General features: G+C 34.0%; 1 protein-coding gene across 4 annotated transcripts in view; it reads right to left on the minus strand.

Annotated features, from left to right (window-relative positions):
* Window positions 1-27,212, minus strand: part of SNX13 (sorting nexin 13) — a 129,045-nt gene that overhangs the window by 22,695 nt on the left and 79,138 nt on the right. For 2 of the 4 annotated variants that reach the window (XM_037163917.2, XM_053655042.1), the window contains exons 14-20: window positions 27,088-27,192; window positions 26,380-26,512; window positions 22,085-22,122; window positions 17,557-17,626; window positions 13,696-13,868; window positions 5,389-5,496; window positions 3,630-3,740 (exon numbers count right to left, since the gene is read on the minus strand). In XM_037163917.2, the coding sequence (XP_037019812.2) occupies window positions 3,630-3,740; window positions 5,389-5,496; window positions 13,696-13,868; window positions 17,557-17,626; window positions 22,085-22,122; window positions 26,380-26,512; window positions 27,088-27,192 (738 nt within the window). Of the gene's footprint in view, window positions 1-3,629; window positions 3,741-5,388; window positions 5,497-11,630; window positions 11,757-13,695; window positions 13,869-17,556; window positions 17,627-22,084; window positions 22,123-26,379; window positions 26,513-27,087; window positions 27,193-27,212 lie in introns of those variants that run through there. The other 2 variants (XM_037163918.2, XM_037163920.2) reach the window with 2 other exon arrangements.

Genomic DNA, 27,212 nt, shown 5'->3' on the forward strand with positions numbered 1-27,212 from the left:
ACCAGATGGTTTCACAGGAGAATTCTACAAAGCATTTAAGGAAGAGCTAACTCCTATTCTTCACAGACTATTCCAAAAAATCCAAAATGATGGAAGAATCCCAAACTCTTTTTATGAAGCCAGCATCATCCTAATCCCCAAACCAGATAAAGATACAATAAAGAAAGAAAACTTCAGGCCAATATCACTGATGAACATAGATGCTAAAATCCTCACACAAAATATTGGCAAACCATATCCAACAATACATTAAAAAGATCATTCACCATGACCAAGTGGGATGCATTCCAAGGATGCAAGGATGGTTCGATATTTGCAAATCAGTAAATGTAATACATCACATAAACAAAAGCAAAGACAAAAACCACATGACCATATCAATAGATGTGAAAAAAGCTTTTGATAAGGTACGACAACCATTTATGATAAAAACACTCAGCAAAGTGGGAATTAGAGGGAGCATTCCTCAATGTAATAAAAGCCATATATGAGAGACCTACAGCCAACATCATACTCAACAGCCAAAAACTAAAATCTTTTCCACTAAGATCAGGAACAAGACAAGGTTGTCCACTTTCACCACTTCCATTCAATATAGTATTGGAAGTTTTAGCCACAGTGATCAGGCAAGAAAAGGAAATAAAAACCATCCAAATAGGAAAGGAGGAAGCAAAACTGTCACTGTTTGCAGATGACATGATAGTGTACATGGAAAATCCTATAGACTCTACCAAAAAACTGCTCAACCTAATAAATGAATTTGGCAAAACAGCAGGATACAAAGTCGATATCCAGAAATCAAAGGCATTTTTGTATGTTAACAATGAAAAAGCAGAAGCAGAAATCAAGAAAAAAATCCCATTAAATACAGCAAACAGAAAAATAAAATTCCTAGGAATAAACCTAACCAAGGACATAAAAGACTTGTATGCAGAAAATTACACAACAGTGAAGAAAGAAATCAAGGAAGACACAAACAAATGGAAACATATACCGTGTTCATGGATTGGAAGAATTAACAAAATGTCCATACTACCCAAAGCAATTTACAGATTCAGTGAAATACCTATTATAGTACCAATTACATACTTCACAGACATAGAACAAACACTTCAAAAATTTATATGGAACCATAAACAACCTCAAATAGCAGCTGCAATTTTGAGAAAGAAGAACAAAGTAGGAGGGATCACAATACCTGATTATCAAACTGTATTACAAGGCCACTGTAATCAAAACAGCCTGGTACTGGCATAAAAACAGGCACATAGACCAATGGAACAGAACAGAGAGCCCAGAAATCAATCCGACTCTCTACAATCAATTAATATTCGACAAAGAGGGCAGTAACATAAAATGGAGTAAAGATAGCCTCTTCAACAAATGCTGTTGGGAGAACTGGACAGCTATGTGCAAAAAAGTGAAACTCGAGCACCAACTAACACCATACTACAAAATAAATTCGAGGTGGATAAAAGACTTAAATATAAGCTGTGACACCATTAAAGTCCTAGAGGATATCATTGGCAAGAAAATCTCAGATATTTCACGCAGCAACTTTTTTACTGATATGTCCCCCAGAGCAAGGGACATAAAGGAAAGAATAAACAAATGGGATCTCATCAAAATTAAAAGCTTTTGCACGGCTAAACAAAATAGCATTAAACTAAAAAGAGATCCAACTGTATGGAAAAATATATTTGCCAATGATACCTCAGACAAGGGTTTAATCTTCAAAATATACAAAGAACTTACAGGAGGACAAGAAACCCAATTAAAAAGTGGGCAAAGGACTTGAACAGACACTTCTCCAAGGAGGGCATACAGAAGATCCAGAGACACATGAAAAGATGTGCAATATCACTAGCTATCAGAGAGATGCAAGTTAAAACCACGAGATACCACTTTACACTGGTCAAAATGGCCATCATAAAGCAACAAACAACAAGTGTTGGAGAGGTTGTGGAGAAGAGGGGACCCTAATCCACTGTTGGTGGGATTGCAGACTGGTACAATCACTGTGGAAAACAGTATGGAATTTTCCAAAAAAACTAAAAATGGACCTGCCTTTTGATCCAGCAATTCCACTGCTGGGATTATATCCTAAGAACCCTAAAACACCAATCCAGAAGAATCTATGCACCCCAATGTTCATAGCAGCACAATTTACAATAGCCAAGAGCTGGAAGCAACCTAGGTGCCCATCAGTAAATGAATGGATCAAAAAATTATGGTACATGTACACAATGGAATTCTATGCAGCACAAAGAAAGAAGCAGCTCCTACCCTTTGCAACAGCATGGATGGAACTGTAAAGTATTATGCTGAGTGAAATAAGCCAGGTGGTGAAAGACAAATACCATAAGATCTCACCTTTAACAGGAAGCTAAACAACAAAACAAACACGGAAGCAAAATATAACCAAAGACACTGAAATAGAGAACAAGGGGACAGTGAACAGAGGTGAAAGGGGAGGGAATTTCAGGGGAAAAAGGGGAAGGATTTACAGGAACTAGTATAAAGGACACATGGACAACAACTAAGGGGGGTGGAAATGGGAGGGAGGTGGGGAGCACTGGGGGGGGGTGGGCTGGGATGGGAGTAAAAAACAGAAAACTGTACTTGAATAATAATTAAATAAATTTAAAAAAATTGGTGTTTCAGGTTTCTTTGGATACAATCCCAGAAGTGGAATCACTGGGTCATAAGGCAGTTCTATCTTTAACTTTTTTGAGGTAGCTCCTTAAATGTTTTTTTTAAGTCTTTTTAGGTGGAGGGAGGCAAGGTAGTCTTTTTTTTCTTTTTAATTTTCATTTAAAAATAATTTCAGACTTTTAAAAAGCTGCGAAAATAATATACAGAGTTCCTTTATCCAGCTTCCCCATATGATGTTATTGTTTGTGCTACTACTGTTGCTGCTGGTAAGATCCAACATTTATATTCAGGTTAGTTATGAACCAGGCACTGCAATATCCAGATTATCTCATTTGATTCATACAATCTTCATTTGTTGAGAAAACTAAAGGATCAGAAAGGTTAACATGTTGCAGGTCACAGCTAGTATATGGAAGTGCAGGGATTTGAACTAAAGGATGACCGACCCCAAATTCTGTATTCTCACCCACTAAGCTAGCTCACCCAGTTTGAGAGCTTAATCAATCACTTATTGTCTTAATCTAGGTATATTATCCAAGTGCAGGTCTTATAAACAAAAAGAAATTTTAAATAATAAAGATTTCACTTAAGAGGAATGAAAAACATATCCTATTTTAACCCTTTTCTCATCCTTACTCCAAGTAACACATTTCCTCCCAGTAAGAAACAGTCCCTTCTGAAGATACTGAAAACCTGTGATATGTCCTAGGCAAACCTTCCTTCAGGCATCATTTCAAAGTTTTGTTTTCCTTTCTTAGAAGCTCCTTCTGATTCAATCTACATGTGAAGATAGGAGTTTATACTTACCAGATACAACTATAAGTAGTTGGCTTAATAAAGCATAGAAGATAAACATGCCAAGAAACACTTAAAACTGTCTAATTTTAAAATGTACATAAATTTAAATGTATTCTCTAATATCAAAATCAAAGTATGAAAACAGACCTGTAAAGAAAATGCAATGGTCTGCTTACCTTGCGAGCAAAATCCCCTTTTCCTTTACTGTAGGCTTTGTTCTCAAGGAAATCATACACATAGTGAGCCAAAGCTGGGGAAGCTTTCATCAGCTCAGGAGTTAACAGTAACTAACAGGTGAAAGAAAAAAGTCAAGAATTTAAATTTTGTATTACAATAATTATACAGTTAAAGTCATTCATAATTCTATTCCCATTAACAGTTTGGTGTATACTCTTCCCATCTGTTATTTTGACTTTCAGCACATGTAATGTGGAACTTGTCCAAAAAAATTTACTATTCCATTTTCAGGTTTTGTAGCTAATATTAAGTTCCACATTAATAAATTGTTGTTATGTTATTCACATACTAATTTCAAATTTAACGTCAACAGAAAACACATAAAATACTCCAGACAAAAACTCTTAAGTGTGATAAAACAAAATACTGCTTTTTTGTTTTAATGAGAACTGTCATGATCCTGCCCATGATGCAGCCCCAGCATTCTAGCTCAGCCCCTTCAATGAAGCATGTCCGACACACTCAGGTCACTGGTTAGAACAGTACGACCACACTTAACGGATACATTGATGACACCCAATTTGGGAAGAGGGGGTTATTTTCTAAATCTTACAAGTAACTATCACAGATTGTAATGCAACTGAAATTAGTATATTTAAAAAGTAAAGATATTTGACAAGAGTAATAAAATTGGTGTCAGACATTCAGATTTAAGCCAGGAGGAGAAAAAGTTGAATGAAGGCAAACATTTACCAGTTTTCGCTATCCTTTCAGTAAATAATAATGCATGGAAATTACAATTATGGTTATCAACAAACTCAAACAAACATAAATATTTAAGAGACAGAAAGAAACCTCAAAAGCAAAATCTCCAGTACAGTATTAGCTAAGTTAAACTAAATAAGACAGGGTCAGCAAGTTTTGTCTGTAAAGGTCCAGGTAGCAATTATTTTATGTTTTGTGCTCCACAGAGTTTCTGCTGAAACTACTCTTAATACAACAGGTGGTGGGCTAGATCTGGCCTGAAGGCTCTACTTTTCTGACCCCTGTTACAGAGGACAGAGCGGGGCAGTGAATAGTGAAACAATACATATGGACCTCAGCTGAAGCCTTGTATAATAGAGGAGAAAACTTTGTAAATCATTCATTAGTATAAAAAAACTATAAAAATAGTACCCATGGCTAAAAGCATCTTATTTCTAGAAGTCCAAACGGCTTACACAGTATCTTGTGAGACATGCTGTCTTGTTCCACAGGAGAAATCTGCATGCTTAAAATGCTACACATTAGAAATAGTCCCTTAGATCTATTCCTCACTTGGATTATCCTATAATTTCAGAAGCATTTGACTATTCTAGACAATGGGAGGCAGCTGTTCTGAGAAATAAAATCTGCTAGCTTTGGGCATCTCATGAAGAACTACCATCTATACTATTATCTACCGAACTGGAAAAATATAACTGTTTAGTCTGCTATGAGACACTTAGCCTTTACAGTAATGTAGAATGGACTGGTGTGCCTGAGTGTTTGTATCCATTTAAACCCAAAGAAGCAAAACCCCCCAGCACTGAGTGTCAAGAAAACTTCTTAGTTAATTAATAAACAGAAAATTAATATTTATAAATTACTGAACAGATTGCATGTCACATCTGACATGCTACTCAAAAGTTACTGGTATTACAGAAAATCAGTCCTTAATAAAGAAGTATGTGCTACATTGAAATGAAAACCTATGGGAAATAATAAACATGAACTTACCTGCAAATATGCATTAAGATCCTTTTTTCTCTTTTCTAAAAAATCTCTATCCATATTATTAAAAGTCTTTTTACCAGGAAGCTTCAATATACTTGACAGATTTTCAAACTAGAAGACAAAATACATTTGATGGTCTTAATTTTTTACAAAGAGACAAAAGTAGGCTCTGGGTAGCTCAGTTGGTTAGAGCATCACTCCAGCAGGCCAAGGATGTGGGCTCAACCTCCAGTCAGACAAAAGTCAACCACCGAATGCGTAAGTAAGAACAGCAACTTGATGTCTCTCCCTCCTCTTCCTCCCTCTAAAAAAGAGGGAAGTATTTTCATAGTGAAAATTTCTCTACATATTAAAAGCATCTTGAACAGATCATTTTGCAATATATTTCATTAAGCAAGAATAGAAAACCATTTTCCAAGTTATGTCCAAACCACAGTTCTAATGTTACTTATTATAAAGCCATTTCAGTGAAGAATGACAAACGTGGACAGCTGTGGAAGATGGGTGATATTCACATGGGGTGTCATTTTAGTACTTTTTCTAATGTTGATATTATTCAAGATTTTTGTAATAAAAGGTTTCCAAAAAATTGTCCTTTACAACCATTTGACTCGTGCATAAAGTATTAGCAAATAAATTGATAATGATCAAAGTTATGCGTTCCTGGCTTGTTAAAAAATCTTATGAAGAAATACTTTTTATATTGATGACTTCAAATAAATTAATCCTTGTAATGGCTAATTACAAAGTAGAAATGGCTAAAAGTAGAAAAGGAAATTTAGAAATATAGCTTACAGCCCTAACTGATGTAGCTCAGTAGTCTGGGCATCGTACTGAAAAGTGAAAAGTCTCTGGTTTGACTCCCATCAGGGCACATGCCTGGGTTGCAGGTTCAGTCCCCAGTTGGGGTGCATTTGAGAAGCAACCTATCGATGTTTCTCTCTCACATCGATGTTTCTCTCCCTTTATCCCTTCCTTCCCATATCTCTAATAAATAAATAAAATCTTTATATATATAGGTTACAGCTATATTACAACTCTGCAGTATATAACTGTAGTACTACACTAATACATATCTACCAACTACATGAAAAATAAACTGTCAGATTACTAACAAAAAAATAATAAATCCATCAGTATTTACAGACTTAATATTTGGGTGCATCTTTAAAGCTCTAGATATGTAGTTATGTGCTGTGTGCCTTGCTAAAGCACTGTTATAATCATATGAGCTGTTACCATTTAAGACTCCCATTATTTACAATAGTCAGAGATTCTGCCTGGCCAACAGCCTCCCACCCGAAACTTTATTGCTTTTCCTATATGATACATATTCTCAAATGAAACAACTTTCTATAGTTGTTTCATTCTATATTCAAAAACTCATTCATTCCTGGTGCAGAGACTAAAGAGAAAATAAAAGGTATAGGGTAATTTTCATCCCCAAGCTGCAAAATTACTTTTGATAAACTATTAAGTGAACTGACAAACCAGATGGTTACTTGGAGCTATAATGTGAACAAGTTCACTATATGCTACACACCAAAGTTAAAAGCAGTTCTTTTGCCCCAGCCAAAGCAAGAAAAACAAAAAAGTAGAGAGGCTATTTACAGGGAAAATGTTATGCTGTAGTGATATTCACAAATTTGGTGATTCACAAAAGTATTAGAATGGCTCCTAGTATTAGATTGGACATCAAATGGCCAATGACTTAATTTTTTTTATCATACCTAATGGAAGTAAATTTAATTTTTCAAGCTATCTTAAAAGGTATTTAATTTCCTAGAATATTACTTATCTACATTATCTTAAACTATGGACTTGATTTTACAGGATGCAGTTTATTCTTGCACAACCAATATGTTCTGGACTGAACTGTAGCCTCCAACATGAAGCCCTGACTTCTTAGGTCCTATTCAAATTTGGCTGCTGTGCTTATGAGAGGATGAAATCTGGACACACTAGAGGACACAGGAATGAGAGCCTGCGAAGAAAAGGCCCTGTGAGGCCACAGTCAGAAGGGCAGTCAACTGAAAGCCACTGACAGAGGCCTCAGGGGAGACTAAGCCAGCTAACGCCTAGATCTTAGACTCGTAGCTTCCAGAACTATGAAAAGATCAACTTCGTTTTGCTCAAGCCACCCAGTCTGTAGTATTTTGTTATGGCAGCCCTAGCAAACTAATACACCAAGAGAATATAATATCAGTAAAAAATATTTCAGAAACTTTAAAATATTAAACCTTATTAATGAAAAGAAAAAATTACATATCACAATAAGTTTTTTTCCTTGAAGTCTAAGTTATCAAACTCCTTTTAAAATTATCTGTCTGGAACAGAATCATGTATGATTAATAGTTTCCTCAAATATTGTTTATAAAAGGAAAAGTGGGAAATATTATACTTCATATTAACTTATAAGCTTAGTATTTGGAAGATTACTTACAGTACAAGGTGGCCCAGTCATGAAGAGTGATATAATTCCCTCTGCCACAAATTCATAAAAATATTTTTAAAAAATACATAAAAAATTAGAAATTTACCTATAGAATTCAAAGAATTAAAAGAGTAAAAATAAAGAGTATTTCAATGTTCACAAAGAACTCAAGTAACTTATAGAAATCATACACATTCCAAAATCAAAGATTTTTCTCTTTCCATACTGAATATGTCAGGTTTAGATTCTTGATACCCTACTGGAAAACTTAAAAAAGCATGCTCAACATTTTATGTTAGAAGAACTAAAATGTGTTTACATCTAGGCACAAATATACTTTTACTTAGTTACTTTAATACATACTTAATATCTTTTATTTTTTATTCTTAGTTGAGGACATTTTTTCATTGCCTTTAGAGAGAAAGGAAGGGGGGGGGGGAGGAGGCTGAGGGAGGGGATATGGGTGGAGCAGAGAGGCATGGATGTTAGAGAGAAACACTGATTGGTGGCTTTCTCGTATGCACCCCAACCAGGGACAGAACCCACAACCTCTCGGTCTATGAGATGACACTGCAGCGGACACAGGAGATGGCACAGGGAGAATCCCAAGGCTGCTCGGCTGTCGTTGGCCAGCACCTGTGACCCAGTCCTGAGCCTGGTCTGATGAGGCTGCCAGGCACTCCCAAGGAGTGAGACTATGATAGTGCAGGAGAGGTGGGAAGCCCTTGAAAGTCTGTGTGTATCATCTCCACTAGCTGGGAAAAGGAAAACCTTGAGACTGTATATATTCATCCAAAGGCCTAGAACGGAGAAGGGGAGGGGGACTACAGTGCCCAAAAGAAAAAGCCCATAAACAACTCTGGTTAACTGCATGCCTTCCATCATGTACAAAATGAGTGAACAGAGTCTGAAGCAAGGTAAGGATTTGGGCTAACAGACCCCCACCCATACCTATATTTAGGCAATCACGTCTCCATGGAAAACTGGCACCACCTTTACCCATCAATCAAAATGTAACTCCCTCATCCCACCCTGCCAACTACAAAAGTCCTCAGAGGAAAGGACTCACATTCTATTGGCTTGTGGCTCTCTTGCTACACAGGTGGCTCCTGGCCACTCAGCCTTTGGCCAGGGGCTCTCTGGCCACTCCTTTATGGCCATTTGGCCTCTGCCCACCTGGGTGCTGGCCACCCTTGCTTTTGTTCTCTCATTCATTAATAATCCTTGCTTGCACGCTAATAGGCTCACTGACCTGTAATTGTTTACTGCGTCCCGGAGAAGAACCAGGATTTCTCTAGTAACACAACCAACTGAGCCACACCTGTCAGGGCCATACTTAGTATCTTTTAAATCGTTACTGTTCTATCTATACTTACATACAAGCACAGTATCTACTGGAATGTAAACTCCTGCAGGCAAGGACTTGTTCCCTATTTTATTTCCAGCTCTGAGAACTGTAGTAGATGCATTAAAAAAACCTCCATACATATTTGCTAAGTAAATAAATAAATGGGTAGTTCAGCCCATTTCTAATATGACACTGAACATTTTAATTATTTCCTTTTCATTTTCTTTATCCATAAAATATCAAATTAGATTAAAAATCTTTAAAAGATACATGATAGTTCATAAGTTGAGATGGAAAAACATTTACATCACAAAGTTAAACAAAATGAAACCTATTTTAAAATAAATTTAGTATTTTAACAGTTTAATAAAATTAAAATTTGTGTCAACAGGTAGTACTGTTACCAAACGGTGAATCATGAATCACTACATTTTTTCCTTCTGTGATGTATTGGAATTCAGACCACCAAATCACACTGTACACCAAAATAAACTCAAGATGGGTAAGACTTAAATATAAATGATACCATAAAAATCTTGGAGGAAAACATAGGCAGGAAAATGTCAGATATCCCACGCAGCTATACTTTCACCAATACATCCCCTAGGACAACGGAATAGAAGAAAGAATAAACAAATGAAACTTCATCAAAATAAAAAGCTTCTGCATGACTAAAAAAATCAACAAAATGGAAAGGGAACTAATTGTATGGGAAAACATAGTTGCCACCGACACCTCGGACAAGGGTGTGAGCTCCAAAACACATAAAGAGCTCACATGACTCCATACCAGAAAGACAACCCAATTAAAAAATGGGCAAAGAACCCAAACAGATACTTCTCCAAGAAGGACATACAGAGGGACCAGAGACATATGAAAAGATGCTCAGCATCACCAGCCATCAGAGAGATGCAAATTAAAACCACAATGCGATACCACTTCACACCAATCAGAATGACCATCATAAACAAATCAACAAACAAGTGCTGGCGAGGATGTGGAGAAAAGGAAACCCTAGTGCACTGCTGGTGGGAATGCAGACCGGTGCAGCCACTGCGGAAAACAGTATGGGATTTCCTCAAAAAACTAAAAATGGAACTGCCTTTCGATCCAGTGATCCCACTGCTACAATTATACCCTGAGAATTCTGAATGACCAGTGCAAAAGAACCTATGCACCCCAATGTTCATAGCAGTGTTATTTACAACAGCCAAGTGCTGGAGGCAACCTAAGTGCCCATCAGTAAATGAGTGGATCCAAAAACGGCGGAACATTTACACAATGGAATATTATGCTGCAGAAAAAAGGAACTTCTTGCAACGGCATGGATGGAACTGAACAGCATTACGTTCAGTGAAATAAGCCAGGCTGTGAAACACAAATACCAAATTATCTCACCTGTAAGTGGAACCTAATCAACAAAATTAATAAATGAGCAAAATAGAACCGGACACTTGGAAATAAAAAACACATTCACAGTAACCAGAAGGGAGGGAGGAGTGAGATAACAGGGAGAAGAAAGGGAAGGGGCAAGCAAAAGAACACACACAAATGGAGAACTTATGAGCACAGACAATGGGGGGCACTGACTGTGGGAGTGGGAGAGGATGGGCAGGGGAGAGCAATGGGGAAAAAGAAAGGAAAGCTGTAATAAAAAATATAAAATATTTTTATATTTTTATTACAATAATAAAAAATATAAAAAGAGAAATGAACAAAAGTTTTATAGCTTTTATACACAACATTCAATATGTAAATAGTAAAGATTTTAAAACCAAACTGAAAGTGCAAAATAAATTGTGGCATTTTAAAACTAAAATAAATAAAAATATAGATAAGGCAGAGCTAAAAGGCAAACAGCCTTAGTCTTATTCGGAAATACTTAGTATTTTGCTTAAACCTAAATTTTCGTTCACAACCTCAGTTTTTAATTTCTTAATCTCTGTGAGCAATCTAAATGCTTACATAATCACACATTACTGTGACTTCATAGAGAACACAAACACAAAACACATCTACTTTGTCTGCACTGAGCCCTTTCAAAAATGAAGTGTATTTTATCAATTTAATTAAGTCTCTATGTCTGTATTGAAAAGGGAAATTTCTTTATAAACTGTTCTATTAAGCTTTTAAAAAGTATGTATTCAACTACATTTTTCAATATGTAAACACACATTTACACAGGAAATTCTAGTCTAGAACATTTAAATCAAGTAATGATTATTCCTTGTAATAGCAGAAAGAAAATTAGAGCTATTCACACAAAGAAAATTTAATATTATGAAAAATTCCAATTAATTTGCAAGTAAATAATATTACTTTCAGCAATTCAAATTATCTTAAAATTTGTCCTCTAGTTAAAGTGACGGTGAGAAAAAAAATATGTAAACTATGGGTTTTAAAACAGAATCAAACAGGTAATATTTTATAAAAGTAAAACAATTATTTCTTCAATGTAGGACAGAAAATTCTTTCACCTCATGAACAGAAGAACAGACATGTCCAAAGTGATTCAATTCCTTCTGAATATTCCATATTATGCCATGTATAATGTGCTCCCATGTATGAGGCACAGCAACGTTTTTGGCTCTAACGTTCAAGAAAAACATCTTTTAATTTTTTAATTCAGTTACTCATTTATTTATATTTAGATATTTTTCTGGTATTATAAAGGGTATTATTTTGCATATAGATATCACCATTGCTTTCTAGAGTTATACTTCTAATGCATAAGCACAAATAAAAGAATTAAAAACACATATAGACACAGAATTACCTCTACCCATGTATAATGTGCATCTTTGTTTTTCCCTCAAAACTTTGGGCAAATAAGTATACATTATATATAAAAACATGGTAATTCAAAATAGTCCTTTTAATGTGGGCTTTAGGAGTCAACACTAACCTGTTTTTAATAATTTTTAAACTATTAATAGTGTATCTCACTCTCACTCAAAAGTATTTTAGTAAGTTAATAATGCCAACCGTTCCCCCCCCACTATCTTAAATAAAAAAGGCATCTTCTAATTGCTAAATGGGTACAATGTTATTTCAAAGCTTTAGTCCACCCAATCAAATACTTCCATTATTATAATTTTTACTGGTTTAATACCAGTTGCATATTTTAAAACTTTAATGAAATCAAAAACTCTCAAGAAATTAAAATAAATTTCATAGATCACTTAATCTACTCCAATTCATCCACTGATGGTTTATTTTCTTCTAAGTTAAGGACAATATTTGTTTTTTTGTTTTTTGTTTTTACTTTTCTTTTATTTTTCTTTTATTTTTTATTTTTTATTTTTTATTTTTTAAGTTCTTTTTTTTTTTACATTTTTTTTTAATCTATTTCTCCCATCCCACCCCACCCGCCCGCCCGGTCTCCCCCCTCCCTCCCATTCCCCCCCCCCAGTCCTCATCTCTGTGTCTTTCATACTTGCTCCTCAAAAAGGACAATATTTGTTTACTTAATAAGAAAATAGAACAAAGAAATATATTTAATAAAATAGTTACATTTTTAAATAATAAAATATTTAATGGAAAGGAAAGATTTAATAAAAATATTTACTAAAGTAGAACATTTAATAAAAACAGAATATCTAATAAAATATTTAATATTTAACATTTTATATTTAACAACATCTAATACCTTATATTTAATGACACATTTAATATTTAAATTTAATAACATATTTAATATATTTAATATTTAATAAATATAAAACAGAGAAAGAATTTGTTTATATTTGTTACCTTTAAGAGTCCCTATACTTCTATAAAATATTATTTAATATTTAGTAAAAATTAAAACATTATTTGGTTAATGTTCAATGTAATTTAGGTTATGGTTCTTAAAATAATTTAATGGATTAAAGATTTAACTATTACACTATTAAATAAAACTGTCCTTTAAAATAACTATAGCTCTGAATGACACTGCTGAAAACAAAACCGGAAAATGTTTTATGGTGATTCCCATTCTCACTTTAAACTAAAACCAGGTATCTCTACAAAGCACAAAACATAAACACACGCAACTCTTCAAATAAGAAATATACACTCATTTTATTTATTTTTTAAAATTCCCATCTAAGGATATGTTTGTGGATTTTAGAGAGAGAGGAAAGGTAGGGGAGAGGGTGAGAGAGAGAGAATTATCAATGTGAGAGAGAAACATCGAGTAGTTGCTTCCTGTTCACACCCTGACCAGGGAGGGAACCTGCAACCTCTGGGGGTACAGGATGATGCTCTGACCAGCTGAGCCACCCTGCCAGGGTTACATTCATTTTAATTTCCCAAGGTCTACCACCGATATTTTGTCTAGTTTACAATGGTTATATTTACTTAAAGTTGATGCATTGGTTAAGTGCTCAGAAATCATTTTAGCATTTATGCTGATTATACAGAAATTTTTACCTTATTTTCTGTCATTAGCTTTGGTCAATTATCTTGGCATTCTCAGAACTATTCAAAATCCAACACTGAATCAGGAAACACTTGAAAGTACACAAACTTTAAACCTCATTACCTGCTCAGTGATTCTCATGTGGAAGTCATGGAAGTCACTGTAACGACGGTAGGTCTTCCACATCTCCTCACTGTTCACATTGCGCCGGTGCACAGTGATGGCATACAGTGCATATGTTTTGCCATGATCATTACAAACGCCTGCCACAGCATATGGGTCATAGTCAGCATATACTAGTCATTTAAAACAAAATGAAGAGGAACAAAAAGACACAAAAAGGAGGAAGATGAAGAAAACAAACAAAAAGGACGACATGAAATGAAGAATTTGGAATGACAGACGAGACTAAAAGATGTTTGTAATGGATAAACAGATTCCCATCTGCTGTACTCACATTTAAAATATATTAAATATGAGAGCTACACTGCACGATAAACTACAAGTTTATAATGACACTACCAATGACACAGTGATGTCTACTTTGGACTATCTTCCCAATGAGCTTTTACTTCTACCATTAGTTATGATACCACAATACCACCTCACACTACAGCAATGGAGTCTTAAAGTTCATATAAGAAAAACAACAGAAACAAAATAATAACCTTAATACTAGCCTTAACTATTTAGTTACATTTCTTCTAAAATGCCCTCAACTGAACAAAAAGCAAAAGCCACAGGATAAAATTTATCTGCTGTCTTGGCAACTCACTCTCATTTCTAATATTCAACAGTTTATAAATGTAGTTTATTCTGGAGATTTTTAAAAGGCATTTCCTACTGATTTCCTACAAACCATCCACTTGTTCATATTTTGTACTAATCTTAAGGAAATAGATGTTTGCCCTTTGAATCCTTTGTCTTTTGTATTTTCCATTCTCTAATCTCTCTTTATTATATTCTATTCTACATCATTTCTGAAGGTCTCCAAAAGTTTAGTGAGTCTCCACTCATCTGCCTTTAGTCTATTCCATTCACTCACCTTAATTCCAATAATTATATATTTAGTTTTAAAAGATTTTATTTATTGATTTATTTTTTAGAGAGGGGAAGGGAGGGAGAAGGAGAAAAAGAGAAACATCAATGTGCAAGTTGCCTCTCGTGTGCCCCGTCCTAGGGACCTGGCCCACAACCCAAGCACGTGCCCTGACTGGGAATGGAACCAAAGACCCTTTAATTTGCAGGCCAGCACTCAACCACCCAGCCACATCAGCCAGGGCTAATCATTATATTTTTTTATGTCTATAATTTTACTTGGTTCTTTCTTCATAGTGTTATATTCTTATCTCTCTTGTGAATATTTTAAACATACCCTCAGGCTAGGAGATGCTGTGGAATACAATCACTTGAGGATAAATGAATCCAGACACACCATGTTGGGACACAGATAGGCTTTCAATTTGTTCTGGGTGACAGATACTATATTTCTAAGCACAATCTTTACATTCTTTGTTCTGTTCCTTAACAGCAGGTTAAAATTTTCTAGTATCTCTTTTCACATCAAGCCACCCTTTACAGAAAGGTCAGGGCTCGAGCTTCCCATGGCCTTGGCCCACTCTGTCTCTTCTAAACTCAAGGACATAAAAATGCTGTCAAAACCGGGACAGCAGTCTTTGTGCTCCTGTGAGCTCCTTGGTTTCAACAACTCTTCACTTGTTTAACTTTGTTTTTCCTCATAGTCTAAGGCATCTGTAGGTTTCCTCCTTTAGCTATTTGTATTTGATTGTCTTCAGCCTTTCTGTGGAGGCAGCGTTTCCCACAGCAGTTTAGACTACCATATTGACCCAAACTGCTCTTCTAACAGGTTATACTGATCCACATTGTGAATGGAAAGTGGCTGAGTTTGGAGCTGACTAAACATTTTCTTATTTTGTATGTAATAATGCACAGAACAGTCTGGGTAGCTTCTTAGTAAACTATTTTAATTATATAAAAACTAAAAATCTATGCAGGCTTTCATCAAAATTTTTCTAAACTTTGCACTTTTTATTCAAAATTGCCCTTCATTCCTTTCCATCTAATATCAGTGTTCCTGATTTGGCAAAATATAAAACTTAGTAGTTTGAATCCAAGTAATCTGGACAAAAAGCTATGTTATTAAGCACCATATATATGCTGCTTCTTTAGCATTTAAATATGTTTGTCTGACAGAAACAACTTATTAAAAACATTTAGCATTGTGCTTCCATACATTTGAAGATGCTAATAAATACTTGAATAAAGGGACAACGTAGCTGGAAAATAAGAACTCTTCAGAGAAGAGAAGGGTCCACATAAGAAATATCGACATGAGTGTCTTCCTCTGGACATCAAAGCTTAAGATCTTCAGGAAAGAAGTAAAAGGACAAATACTGTATGTTTGCACTTTAACAAAGGCTTTGACATTTGGAAGACAAGCCAACAAAGAAAATAGAAGTTTATAAAAATTTAAATTTTAATGAGGGAAAAAGTGAAACAACTGTATCAAAAGCTAGAAAGAAAAGCAATAAGAAATAGGACCTGTGGTTTTACTGACAAGGGTTTTACTGACAAGAACAGAGTAATGTGTAGAGCAACTATTTGAACAAGATATAGGGACAACTAAGACAGCAATTATAGGCAACTTATTCTAGAAATGTGGCAGAGAACAGAATGCAAAATGACATTCCAGCTCCAGTGAGAAGCAAAAGAAAACAGATTTTAAAAATAGATGCAAATTATCTTTTAAACTGTAATTATACTATAAATCTCATTTCAGTACTTAAAATGTAGTCAGATAAGCACTGTATTGAACTGACACAAACATTTCAGTATGTTTACATTTCAGTACGGTAATCTGACACAATACTCCCATACTCTAGGACAAAGGAGAGGCCAGATAAGGAAACAGCATAGTAATCTAATGGCAATGATCAAAACTGAATTTTTTCCCTCAGTTCATTAACCATACTGCTGATTGAGACACAAAATTTTTTTAATTGGTATATTTATTTGTATGACAATCACTTTAATAGGTGTGTAGTATTATCTTATAGTGGTTATAAATTGTGTTTCCATAAGGACTAATGATTTGGGACTACTTTTAATAAGTTTCCTTGACATATATACACTTATTTTGTTGAAATATCTGGTCAGATACTATGTCCAGTTTTTTATTAGAGTATGTATGTTTTTTTGTTTATTTATTTTTACTTCTTTTGTTTTTTTAAAAAAAATTATTTTAATTGTTGCTCAAGTACAGTTTTCTGTCTTTTTCTCCCATCCCAGCCCCACATCCCCAGCCCTCCCCACCTCCCTCCCATTTCCACCCCCTTAGTTTTTGTCCATGTGTCCTTTATACTTGTTCCTGTAAACCCTTCCCCTTTTCCCCTGAAACTCCCTCCCCCCTCCCCTCTGGTCACTGTCAGCCTGTTCTCTATTTCAGTGTCTTTGATCATATTTTGCTTGTTTGTTTGTTTTGTTATTTAGGAGACACAAAATCTTAGGTTTCTCACCTAATCCAAGCATGTCTTGAAGTTCTGTAAACTCCTATACCTAAAAGCCTTATTTACCCTGTTTATCTAATTTGATTTTGCATGCATGAAAATAAACTATGAGCTAAAATCTACCCTCAAATGATTTCATAATAATTATGCAGACAATTATCAGTTAGACACAAACAAAAAGAGAGAAAGACTGGTTTCAGCATTTATTAGCAATGACAAAATGCTTAGAATTTGAGCTTTCTAAAATGTTAATAGTGACAACCCTAATTAGAGAAAAGAAGTACCCATAAGGAAATAAACATCATAGAATTTAATAAAGAACAAGCTGCAGGGGGGAAAGTAACTTAAAAATATGATTACAGAACAGAAGAATGGTTTGTAAAAGTAAATGTGGAAAATAATATAAATATAATGATAATCAAATTTTAAATAAGACATATACCACAAAGTCTCTTACCAGTGTCTGAAATGTAAGCATGAAGTTGTACTAAGTCATCAGAAGATACACTTGAAAGGTCATCTAAAGACTGGGGGGAAAAATCAGAAAACAAAATTTTAAAATTTTATATGGAAAAAGTGTTTAAAAAGTTTCACATCATATAGGCATTACTCATCTTTACCCCACAGAAGGTTTTTATTTGTATCTTCACTCCTCAACAATAATCCTCACTATTTACACCAATAGGAGAAAAAAAAGCCAAGATTAAGAAACTACGAAACAAAGTAATTTAAAAATCAACTTAATAAATCAACTTATTTCTTCTTTCATTGTCTGTCCATATGCTAAAATTTGCTAACTTCAGTTATAGTCAATACATGGCAAGAAAAATGTAGATAAAAAAGTGGATGTTCTCTTTTTTTAATCCTCATCCAAGGATATGTTTATTGATTGTAGAGAAGGGAAGGGAGAGAGAAAGAGAGGAAAACATTGAAGTGAGAGAGAAACATCAATTGGTTGCCTCCTATATGTGCTCAGACAAAAGATCGAATCCATAATCTGGACATGTGCCCTGACTGGGAATCGAACGTGCAAGCTTCTGCTGTTGGGGCAACGCTCTGACCAACTGAACCATCTCTGACCAGGGCAGTGGACACACTCTTAAGTTAATGTTTCAGTTTTTTAAAATTTTGAAATATACTACAGCCAACTCTGTATAATTTTTTTATTATACCATTTATTTTTTATTTAGTTATTTTTCAAGTACGCGGTTTTTTGACTATTTCTCCCATCCCAGCCCCCCCTGCCCCGTGCTCCCCACCTCCCTCCCATTTCCTCCCCCCCTTGTCCTCATCCCTGTGTCCTTCATACTTGTTCCTCCAAATCACTCCGCTTTTTCCCCCTTAAATTCCCTTCCCTCTCCCCTCTGGTCACTGGCCTCTTGTTCTCTATTTCAGTGTCTTTGTTTTTATTCTGCTTGCTTGTTTGTTTTGTTGTTTATCTTCCTGTTAAAGGTGAGATCCAACTCTGTATAATTTAACTTTTGTTAATTTATGAATAACCTTAATTAATTTAGATTCCTCATCTATACAATGAGAATAATAGCTCCTATGTCATAGTGTTATGTGAGGATTAAATGTGAAGACATATAAAACATTTAGAAGACTGCCTAACACACAAAAAAGTTAATACTATGATTACTTATTGAATGAAGTGACTTCGTAGCCTAAGATGAATTTTAAATAATTTTTGAAATTAACTTCACAAACAAAAATTATTAGTGACTGACCCAGAATGAATCTTTTATAACAATGGTTTTGGGGTCTAAATTTTAATTCTGCCACGTACCCATACACCCACACAGAGAAAACATAATCATAAAATGAGTATGGACTGTACAGAAAAGAGTTAACACAGGAGGCATGAAACTGCCTGAGACTACTTGCAATGCTGGCCCTTGGATGACATCTGGGAATTTTGGATTTAGGGAAGGTTCCCACCATTCCCTAACTGCTAGGAGTGGCTTGCACTCCCTGAACTGTCTGTTCGATGTGGTTTACCCTGAACACCTGCTTTCACTCTGGAAGTCTGGAACTTTGGCATATGCTAGGCAGACGGTATATATGGGACCTGCCTCCATTAAGAACCTGGGCACTTATCTTGGTGAGCTTTCCTGGTGGCAAAGTTTCGCATATGCTGTCACATTCATTGCTGGGGAAAGTCCACTTGTCCTATGGGACTTCCATGGGAAAGGATTCTTGGAAACTTGTGCCTGATTTCCTCTGGGCTATTCCCTTTGCTGATTTTGCTTCAGAGTCTTACTATGAATCCTAGCCCATGAGTACGACTATGCCGAGGTCCATGACTCCTCTCAATAAATCAATGAAAACAGGAGTGGTATTAGGGATCTCTGACATACATACATTATGTAATTCAAACATATTTTGCAGTTTAAAAACCATATGATTTGAATGAGCTTTAAAGTCCTAATGTGATATAATCAATTATTACTAAAAGAGTCATCTAAATGACTTGAATTACAGCCACAATTACGACATAAAGCCATTTAAATGAAGGCAACTGCATTCTAAGAAGAAAGCCAAAAGCACATCTACTAAATACTAAAGACTGATCACTAAGAGAAGCAAATGTGATAATTCTGGATATCCACTGTACTTCCCTCATCAAATGGGAGGATCAGGACATTCAATTAGGTCTGGTCTAGGATTCAGCATTGATACCCTAAGAGATTTTAGCCACATCAACTAGTCTTCTTGTATCTCAGTTTTGCCAATAATACAAGATCTACTCTACAACTGTCAGGACATAATGTGAAGAAAGATACTTTTGAAAGGAAACAGAAAGAATTTATTGTTAAATACTCATATGACCTATAATAAAGCATTGCTATAGACATGGTGCAATCTTTGCTTTAACATCATTTTTATACGAAAAATAGAAGTTTCAGAGGAAATGTACTTTCTACAAAATTTAGATTATCTACTATGAGTTTCAAATTACAAGCCAGCATAGGGAACATAAAACAATGAGGTTTTCAAAAAAGCATTATTATTAGTGGTAACCTTCCCCTGTCGGTAGGATTTAAAAAGCTGTGACTCATTATTTTAAATACATCAGCATCTTATACTGTGCAACCCTGAAGTTGTTAGAAAACTTTGCATATGAATGTCTTTTTAGCACATTTATAACATACAATTAATACATTCTGGTAAGAACTGTAAGTATTGATTAGTAAAAGGAAATTGTGATTTCAAAACAAGCACATTAATACAGTCCTAAAATAAAATACAATTTGTAAAGTCATCCTTAGGTTAAAAGATCTTAAACTTGCCAAAAAGAAAAAAAGAGAAAGAGAAAAGAAAGAAAAAGTGTTCTTTTTAACATTATGCCAAGACAAAACCCCTGGCAATTCAAAATTACTATGATAATGAACTCAGCAAACACAACTACAAGGTAATGTTACAAAATGCTTATAATTTACCTGCCAATCTCAACTGCAAAATAAGTAAAACACCACATATTAAACATTTTATTTGCTTAGTATATTGCCTAGTTTGTAATCTTAAACTATTTTAAAAATGCAACTATCCACTAAAAGTTGTCTATATAATAACAAAAGAATTAAAAAAAACCTCCAGCTACTTTAAAAGCTTGAATTTAATTGATTTATCTGAATGACAAAATGTTGCAATTTACTAACCTCATGTGTAACTTCTTGGATCCAGAGACTGTTCTGGCTTATATCACTATTTTACAAAAGAGATCTTGAAAAAACATTTATTCCAAATATGGAATAAACAAAAAAAACTTTTTACTACTGTTCAAACACTTGTATAAGCACTACAAATGTAAATACTAGAAATTTTCAAACCAATCAAAGGTTCTGTCACACTGGAAACTTTTTCTGTATGACAAAAATTATTGCTAACATTTTCTTCATGCTGTCGGAGCTATTCCTTGTTGTTACAAGGCTATGGAGTATAATAGGTAAATAGTAATGATACCAAATGATTTAGGAAAACATTTTAAATGTTAGAAAATATCTGACATAACACTAGGGCTGATTTGCTTAGTATTTTGTTAAAGGTTATACTCTGCAAAGTAACACAACATTTACTCAGTAAGGTTATTTGAGAAATAAGTGTATAGTACAGAAGACAACGTAACACAGTGAGCCTCTAAACAACTTAGCTATTATAAAAGTCTGAATGAAAGTAATGTAGGGAGAAGGAAAAACAAGGAGAACAATCTCCCCTGACACCCTGCAAACTGTGACTGAAACTTGTATGGAACACTAGTATTTCTTTCTAGCAGCATTATATGAACTAAGTTATCCAACGGCAAGAATGGATATCCTAGAAGAACTGAAATGTTCATCCTTTCACACTTCACCTTGTATCCATGAAACATTAATGACAGCTTATATGCTAAAAACATATCATTCTTAAACCTATAATCATAGATTAGTTGCTTAATTCACCATAAATCTCTCTACACTTGAAAAAATTAAGTAGGTACAACTCTGTTCATCTCAGAAAAATAAAATAAAATTTACAACCACCGGAATTTGTTATAGTATAGATTTTAAGAAATATCTAGAAGTGTTCCACTGTCCCAACTAGTTTTATATGTCTTTTGTAAATACAAGAAAAATTAATTCCAATATAAACATTTACATTTGTACATGTCTGTATAAATTTACTGACTATGACTTTACTAATCACTTAAAAATACTAAATATTAGGATTAAAAACAGTAAAATCAATTTTTTAAATCAAATGCAAGTGAATCATGCAGTGGTGGCCCAAGTCCATTTTTTAAAATGAAAGTAAGTTTCATTTTCAAATTCTAATTTGTAGCTGTCTTATATGTGAATTTAACACTTCTTTAAAAGCACAACTTCTTATTAACACTAAAGAACGATACAGGGCTTCTAATGTATCATTCATTTTTATACATTAAGGCTCTGCCTTTCATATTATTTTCAAGCCACTTTAATAATTAAAGTATCCATAACAGTACTTACCAAATTTATGCTTCCTGTAGGAGACCCATTAAAAGATTCTGTGGGAAGGGAAATTCAACTTAGCATATAGTAAAAAACTTTTGAAACAGCTGTTTATCTAAGGTTCAAACACCAAGAATGAAAGTCGGCCAAGCTAAGACATACCAGAACACCTGTCCCCTCAAACACCATGGTTTTCCAAGCCAGAAATTTCAGTGAAAATATATACATACATACATACATACATACATACATACATATATACACACGGTGGGGGAAAAGCTTACAGACAGTTGTTCATATGGAAACAATATAATAATAGGTAATAATATAAGCATAACTGTTTTGCATACTCATAACTGTAAACCTAATTCCTCCTCCCCAATCTGTACCTAAGTTGCTTCCCCCCCCACACAGGCATTCATGTATAAAGAGAGCAACTATTAAATATTTTATCCTCATAGTACCATATTAAGTTGTCTAATACAATATACACATGAGAAGAAACACTGCAAAGTGAGTGTTTGGAAGTGAGAGGTATTTTGTTATTTCTGTCTCACTGGATTAAGAAATATTACAAATAAAACCATTCTTTAGTGTGAAGAATGGATTAAAGATATTCAATATATCTTTAAGTCTACTTATTCTTGCTAGATTCGGTTCAAAAACATTGGCAATCTAGATTCTTAAATCAATATATAAATAATAGAGCAAAATATATGTAAAATTCCATGTTTAGTTGCCATTTAAAGAGCAACTAAAACTTTTTTTAAAAATTAATGTGTCAATTAAATTTTATGAAAATTAATGTCTTTTCCCTCAGTCTTTATTTACATCTTGGCAAATTAGCTAACAGCTAAGATGCCCCTTTATTACATATGTTAAAATTGTTATGTATGGTTTCTAGCACTTACGGGATTATTAACAAATTTGGATCTCTAAGGAGATCTTAAAAGCAAATTTCTATTGCTTTCAGAAAAAGACAGTTGGTGTTGCTTTCTAACTCAACAATTCTAAATGCCCAAGAACATTTTCTGGTTCCTCAGACCTGTGGTCACAAAAGGTAAACAGGAAATTTCATTTAAGATTACCTCTTGGTTAACAGCAAGGTGATAATTAAAATGAATAAATAAGTTGTTCTCTATTCTCCTTCAATTATATATGCCTCCTACCTCTGTGGTCTGCCCACCTCTTAAATCTTCCCACCAAGGGCAAAGGGAATCAGGAAACAGGAGGAAAGCAAGCATAGTGAAATTTCTTGATCAATGAACAATAATAAGTTGCAGAAATAGAATTTAAAATCAATCAAGGTCTGTGCTTAATCAAGAATTTGATAAATGTCTATAAATATTAGAAAACAGAAAAATATAAAGTTTGACATGGTGAGAAAAACAGTATGATGAAAATTAAAATTTAAAACAAAACATATTTTTAAAAGACTGTTTTAATAAAAAAGAAAATATCTACTTTAAAATAACTTACAGCTGAACTACTAAAGAAAATAAAGAGGAAAAAGAAAAGGAAGAAAGGGGAGGAAGAGAGGAGAGAAATGAGAGAGAGCGCGCATGAGCGAGTGAGCATCCATGAGCAAACTGTCAGCTGCCTACCTATCTAGTGGAGTTTGGTTAAACAGGAATGAACCTTCTTCCCCCACAGAGAAAAGCACCAGAGGATACTATTATACTTGATAAGACTTGGCCCATTAATTTTAGGCTCAATTGTAGCATGCCATTTAAAAAAAATTAGCTACAGACTAAACAGCAGATTAGACAATTATTTCAAAATATTTAAAAAATAGCCAAAATTTCAGAATGTCTAAAATATGAACAAAGTGTCAGAAAGCTTAACTTTAGAAGTCAGAAAATAAATTTATACAAAAAGATGTGGGGAAAGCCTATTTTTGGTTAAACAATCTCACAAAGATGAGAAAATCATAAGCCTTACTATTTGAAAAAGCTGTAATTGCCTGAAACCTAAACACTGACAATAAACCTACAGCTATTTCTAATATCTCATATTTATACCCATAATTCCACTTGTTTTTCAAATGATTTTTAAAAAGGGATAGGCAATTTCTTAGTGATAGAATATATAGAAGCTCATCAATTAGGATTCGATGTCAAAAAGCAATCCCCTAGAAAGACAAAAGATATGTGGATATGCAATTCCAAGCTACAATCAATGACTCCAGCGTGAGCATTACTCACTGACAGATGGATAAGGACACTTACTTCAGATCAAAACCAGATGCAGAAAAAATTTTAAAAATCTACTTAAAAGTAAATTTGAGGTTTTGGAAAGTCTGAAATGGCTTATAAATAATTTATTTCCATTAATGCAATACAGGAAGTTAAATACAAGAAGACTGGTTGGAAAGACATGTATAAAAGCTAAAAGTCAATTTAGAAAAGCGGGAGAGTTTTTAAACTACCACATCAAAAACTTCTCCCTCAGAACATATTGTTACTATCATTTTAAGTGGTATGATTATGATTCAAGTGATCTTCTTTCATTCTGGATAATACAGCAAATACATTTCATAGTACTAAGAAATTCCTTAATGAAATTAAAATAAACAAAAATATTTATAGCAACCTTTTCTAGAGTACAACTGCTACTGCAAATTTCATAGCAGTGCTATAAAAGGTTTTTCAATGGACACTACATATGGATATATTATATAGTAAACGTGAGGTACACTAAACTTTACTCCCATAGAAGTACTCCTTAAAAAGAAAACTTCCTTAATTATGCAATCAATTCCAGTTAAAATATCATTCTAATTTTACAAATAAGACAGTTAATTAAAAAACTCAAGATATTAGATCAATAATCAATACAAAGGTTATTAAAACTCAAACACAAACATCCATAACTAGATTTCCTAGATTATTTGAAAAGTAAAACCTCACTAATGCAGACTGTGTGCGAGGAGCGTGGGGTGGAGGAGAAGGGAGCTAGGAAACTTCCATGACAGAGGTATTTTTTAAAGCAGTAGGCACTCACTACTTAAAAGATCTGTTACTACCCCCAAGTGGTTCTGTTCACAAACCTATTCACAGGTAAGTGACTATAATTAAAGCACTCTGTTAAACTATTCCTTAGTCAAATCCTTCCCATTTACCTTTTATTTAAATTGCTTATTTGCTTAGTAGAACATACCAGAAGTTTATCAAGCCTTAGATATTTAACCAAAGTTTAGCAAGAGCTTCTGAACTGGATCACAAGTAAAATAGCCATTGGACCTAAGATTCTGAAACCTTGTGTTCTAAGGGTTGCCTCTCCCACTATTCTAAATAACTGATTATTTATTACCAATAAAAACTTAATTTGTGTTTTAGTTTATAAATCATTTACATACACAGGGTCCAGCAGAAATAAGGCCTGCTTGAGTGTGGTTGGTAGGGTAATAACATGGATGTAATAGTTTATACTTTTAATTTGAACATTTGACCTAAAATGTCATATGGTGTGCTTGAGTGTGATACTTTGTCACAGAATTACATGCCTATGATTTTGTAATACAAATTTTTGTAATAAAAAAGGGGTGTTACTTGTGCCAGACCCTGTATATAATTCTATTTAAATCTGACAATGACTCAGAGGTAAAATATTTATTATGAGGAGAATATTAACCCAGATTCACAACTGAGAAAAATGAGACTTAAAAAAATTGTTTGGCCAATATCACACAAGTACTATGTAGCACAACAAGAATAACATATAAATATTCTTACTCTTACAGTCTGCTTTCCTCACTACACCAAGCTGATTGTAACCTCATTTGAAAAAACCAAAAGACTGGAATAAGTAACTGTTGTAGCCTCTTCCAGCTTATCCTGTACAATATTTGGAAAACAATATACTTAAAGGGAAAAAAACTTACTTGTTAAAAAAAATATAAAGCTTTATAGTTTATAGTACCCTCTCAGAATCATTACTTGTTATTCTCATTTAATCTTCTCAATAATCTTATTGTTAGTCATGAACTTATTATTTATCATAAAATATTTGCATGACAAAACTCAAAAAAGTATTCTTAAGAATTCAAAGCTTCTATAGTTATACGTTCTAATCTGTTATTAAATTTTCAACCCTTTAGTGGGGTAACTAAACTTTGTCACTCACTTACAGATTTTTAAATATATTATAATTGTTATTTGGACTTCAAAGACATATTTTATCCTGTCTGAAAGGACATCTATTTGGTAAGCAGGGTACACAGGAACACACACATGTGCGCACACACACACTGTGTTAAGCAGGGTACACAGGAACACACACACAGGCACACACACGCACTGTGTACCACCCACCTCCATCGCCATCATCTGATCCTCTGAAACTAGGGTCTTTTAACATATCCAGCTCAGCTAGCATGCGCACATAAAGTGCATTCTGTCTAAAGGAGGGATAAAATCTTTCATCTCGTAGCATCAGTTCATATACCTATTGAATAAATGAAGATATTCAATCATTAATAGGGATAACATACTGATTTCCACCACTAAGATTTTACCAACAGCTAGACTGAGGTCTTGCTATAATGAATCACAGCTCCCTGTTTATAAGATGTTAGCAACAAGACTATGTCGCAATCAATGACTTCTTCTGGGCCACTGGTACCTACACTGCATTGAAAAGGTCCTACTACAACACCAGTCACATGACAGCAGGCTACACATAATGTTCTAGGAAGTAGCGTTGTCTAAGAAACAAGTCTGCATAAAGGCTCAAATTTGAGAGATGTTATTTACATAATACTATCAATTCATGAAATTCTAAAACTGTTCATCTGGCTCTGCAATCAGATGAAAATTAAACAGCCTAAAATAAGCATTTTCCTCACTTGTTAAACAAACAAATAAAACTGGCCTACATTTTTGTAGTTGAAAAATATTATTACCATAACTCTTCTGTTTAATTACCTAATTTTCAGTAACCTTTTAATAAACAAATTACATACATATGAAAATACACATTTTTTTCAAGAAAGATCTAATAATAAATGTTGTATATAATACCTTTCTTTGAATGTCATCAAAGATTTCAGGAGTTGGATCTTCATGATTCAAAGTATCTGCTAATTTTGCTACCAAATAATCATCAACAATAACTCTTGGAGATGCCTAACAAACAGAAAAAAATA

This window comes from Artibeus jamaicensis, unplaced genomic scaffold, assembly GCF_021234435.1.
Source record: "Artibeus jamaicensis isolate MK-2021 breed Jamaican fruit bat unplaced genomic scaffold, CSHL_Jam_final contig_923, whole genome shotgun sequence".
Classification (NCBI taxonomy): domain Eukaryota; kingdom Metazoa; phylum Chordata; class Mammalia; order Chiroptera; family Phyllostomidae; genus Artibeus; species Artibeus jamaicensis.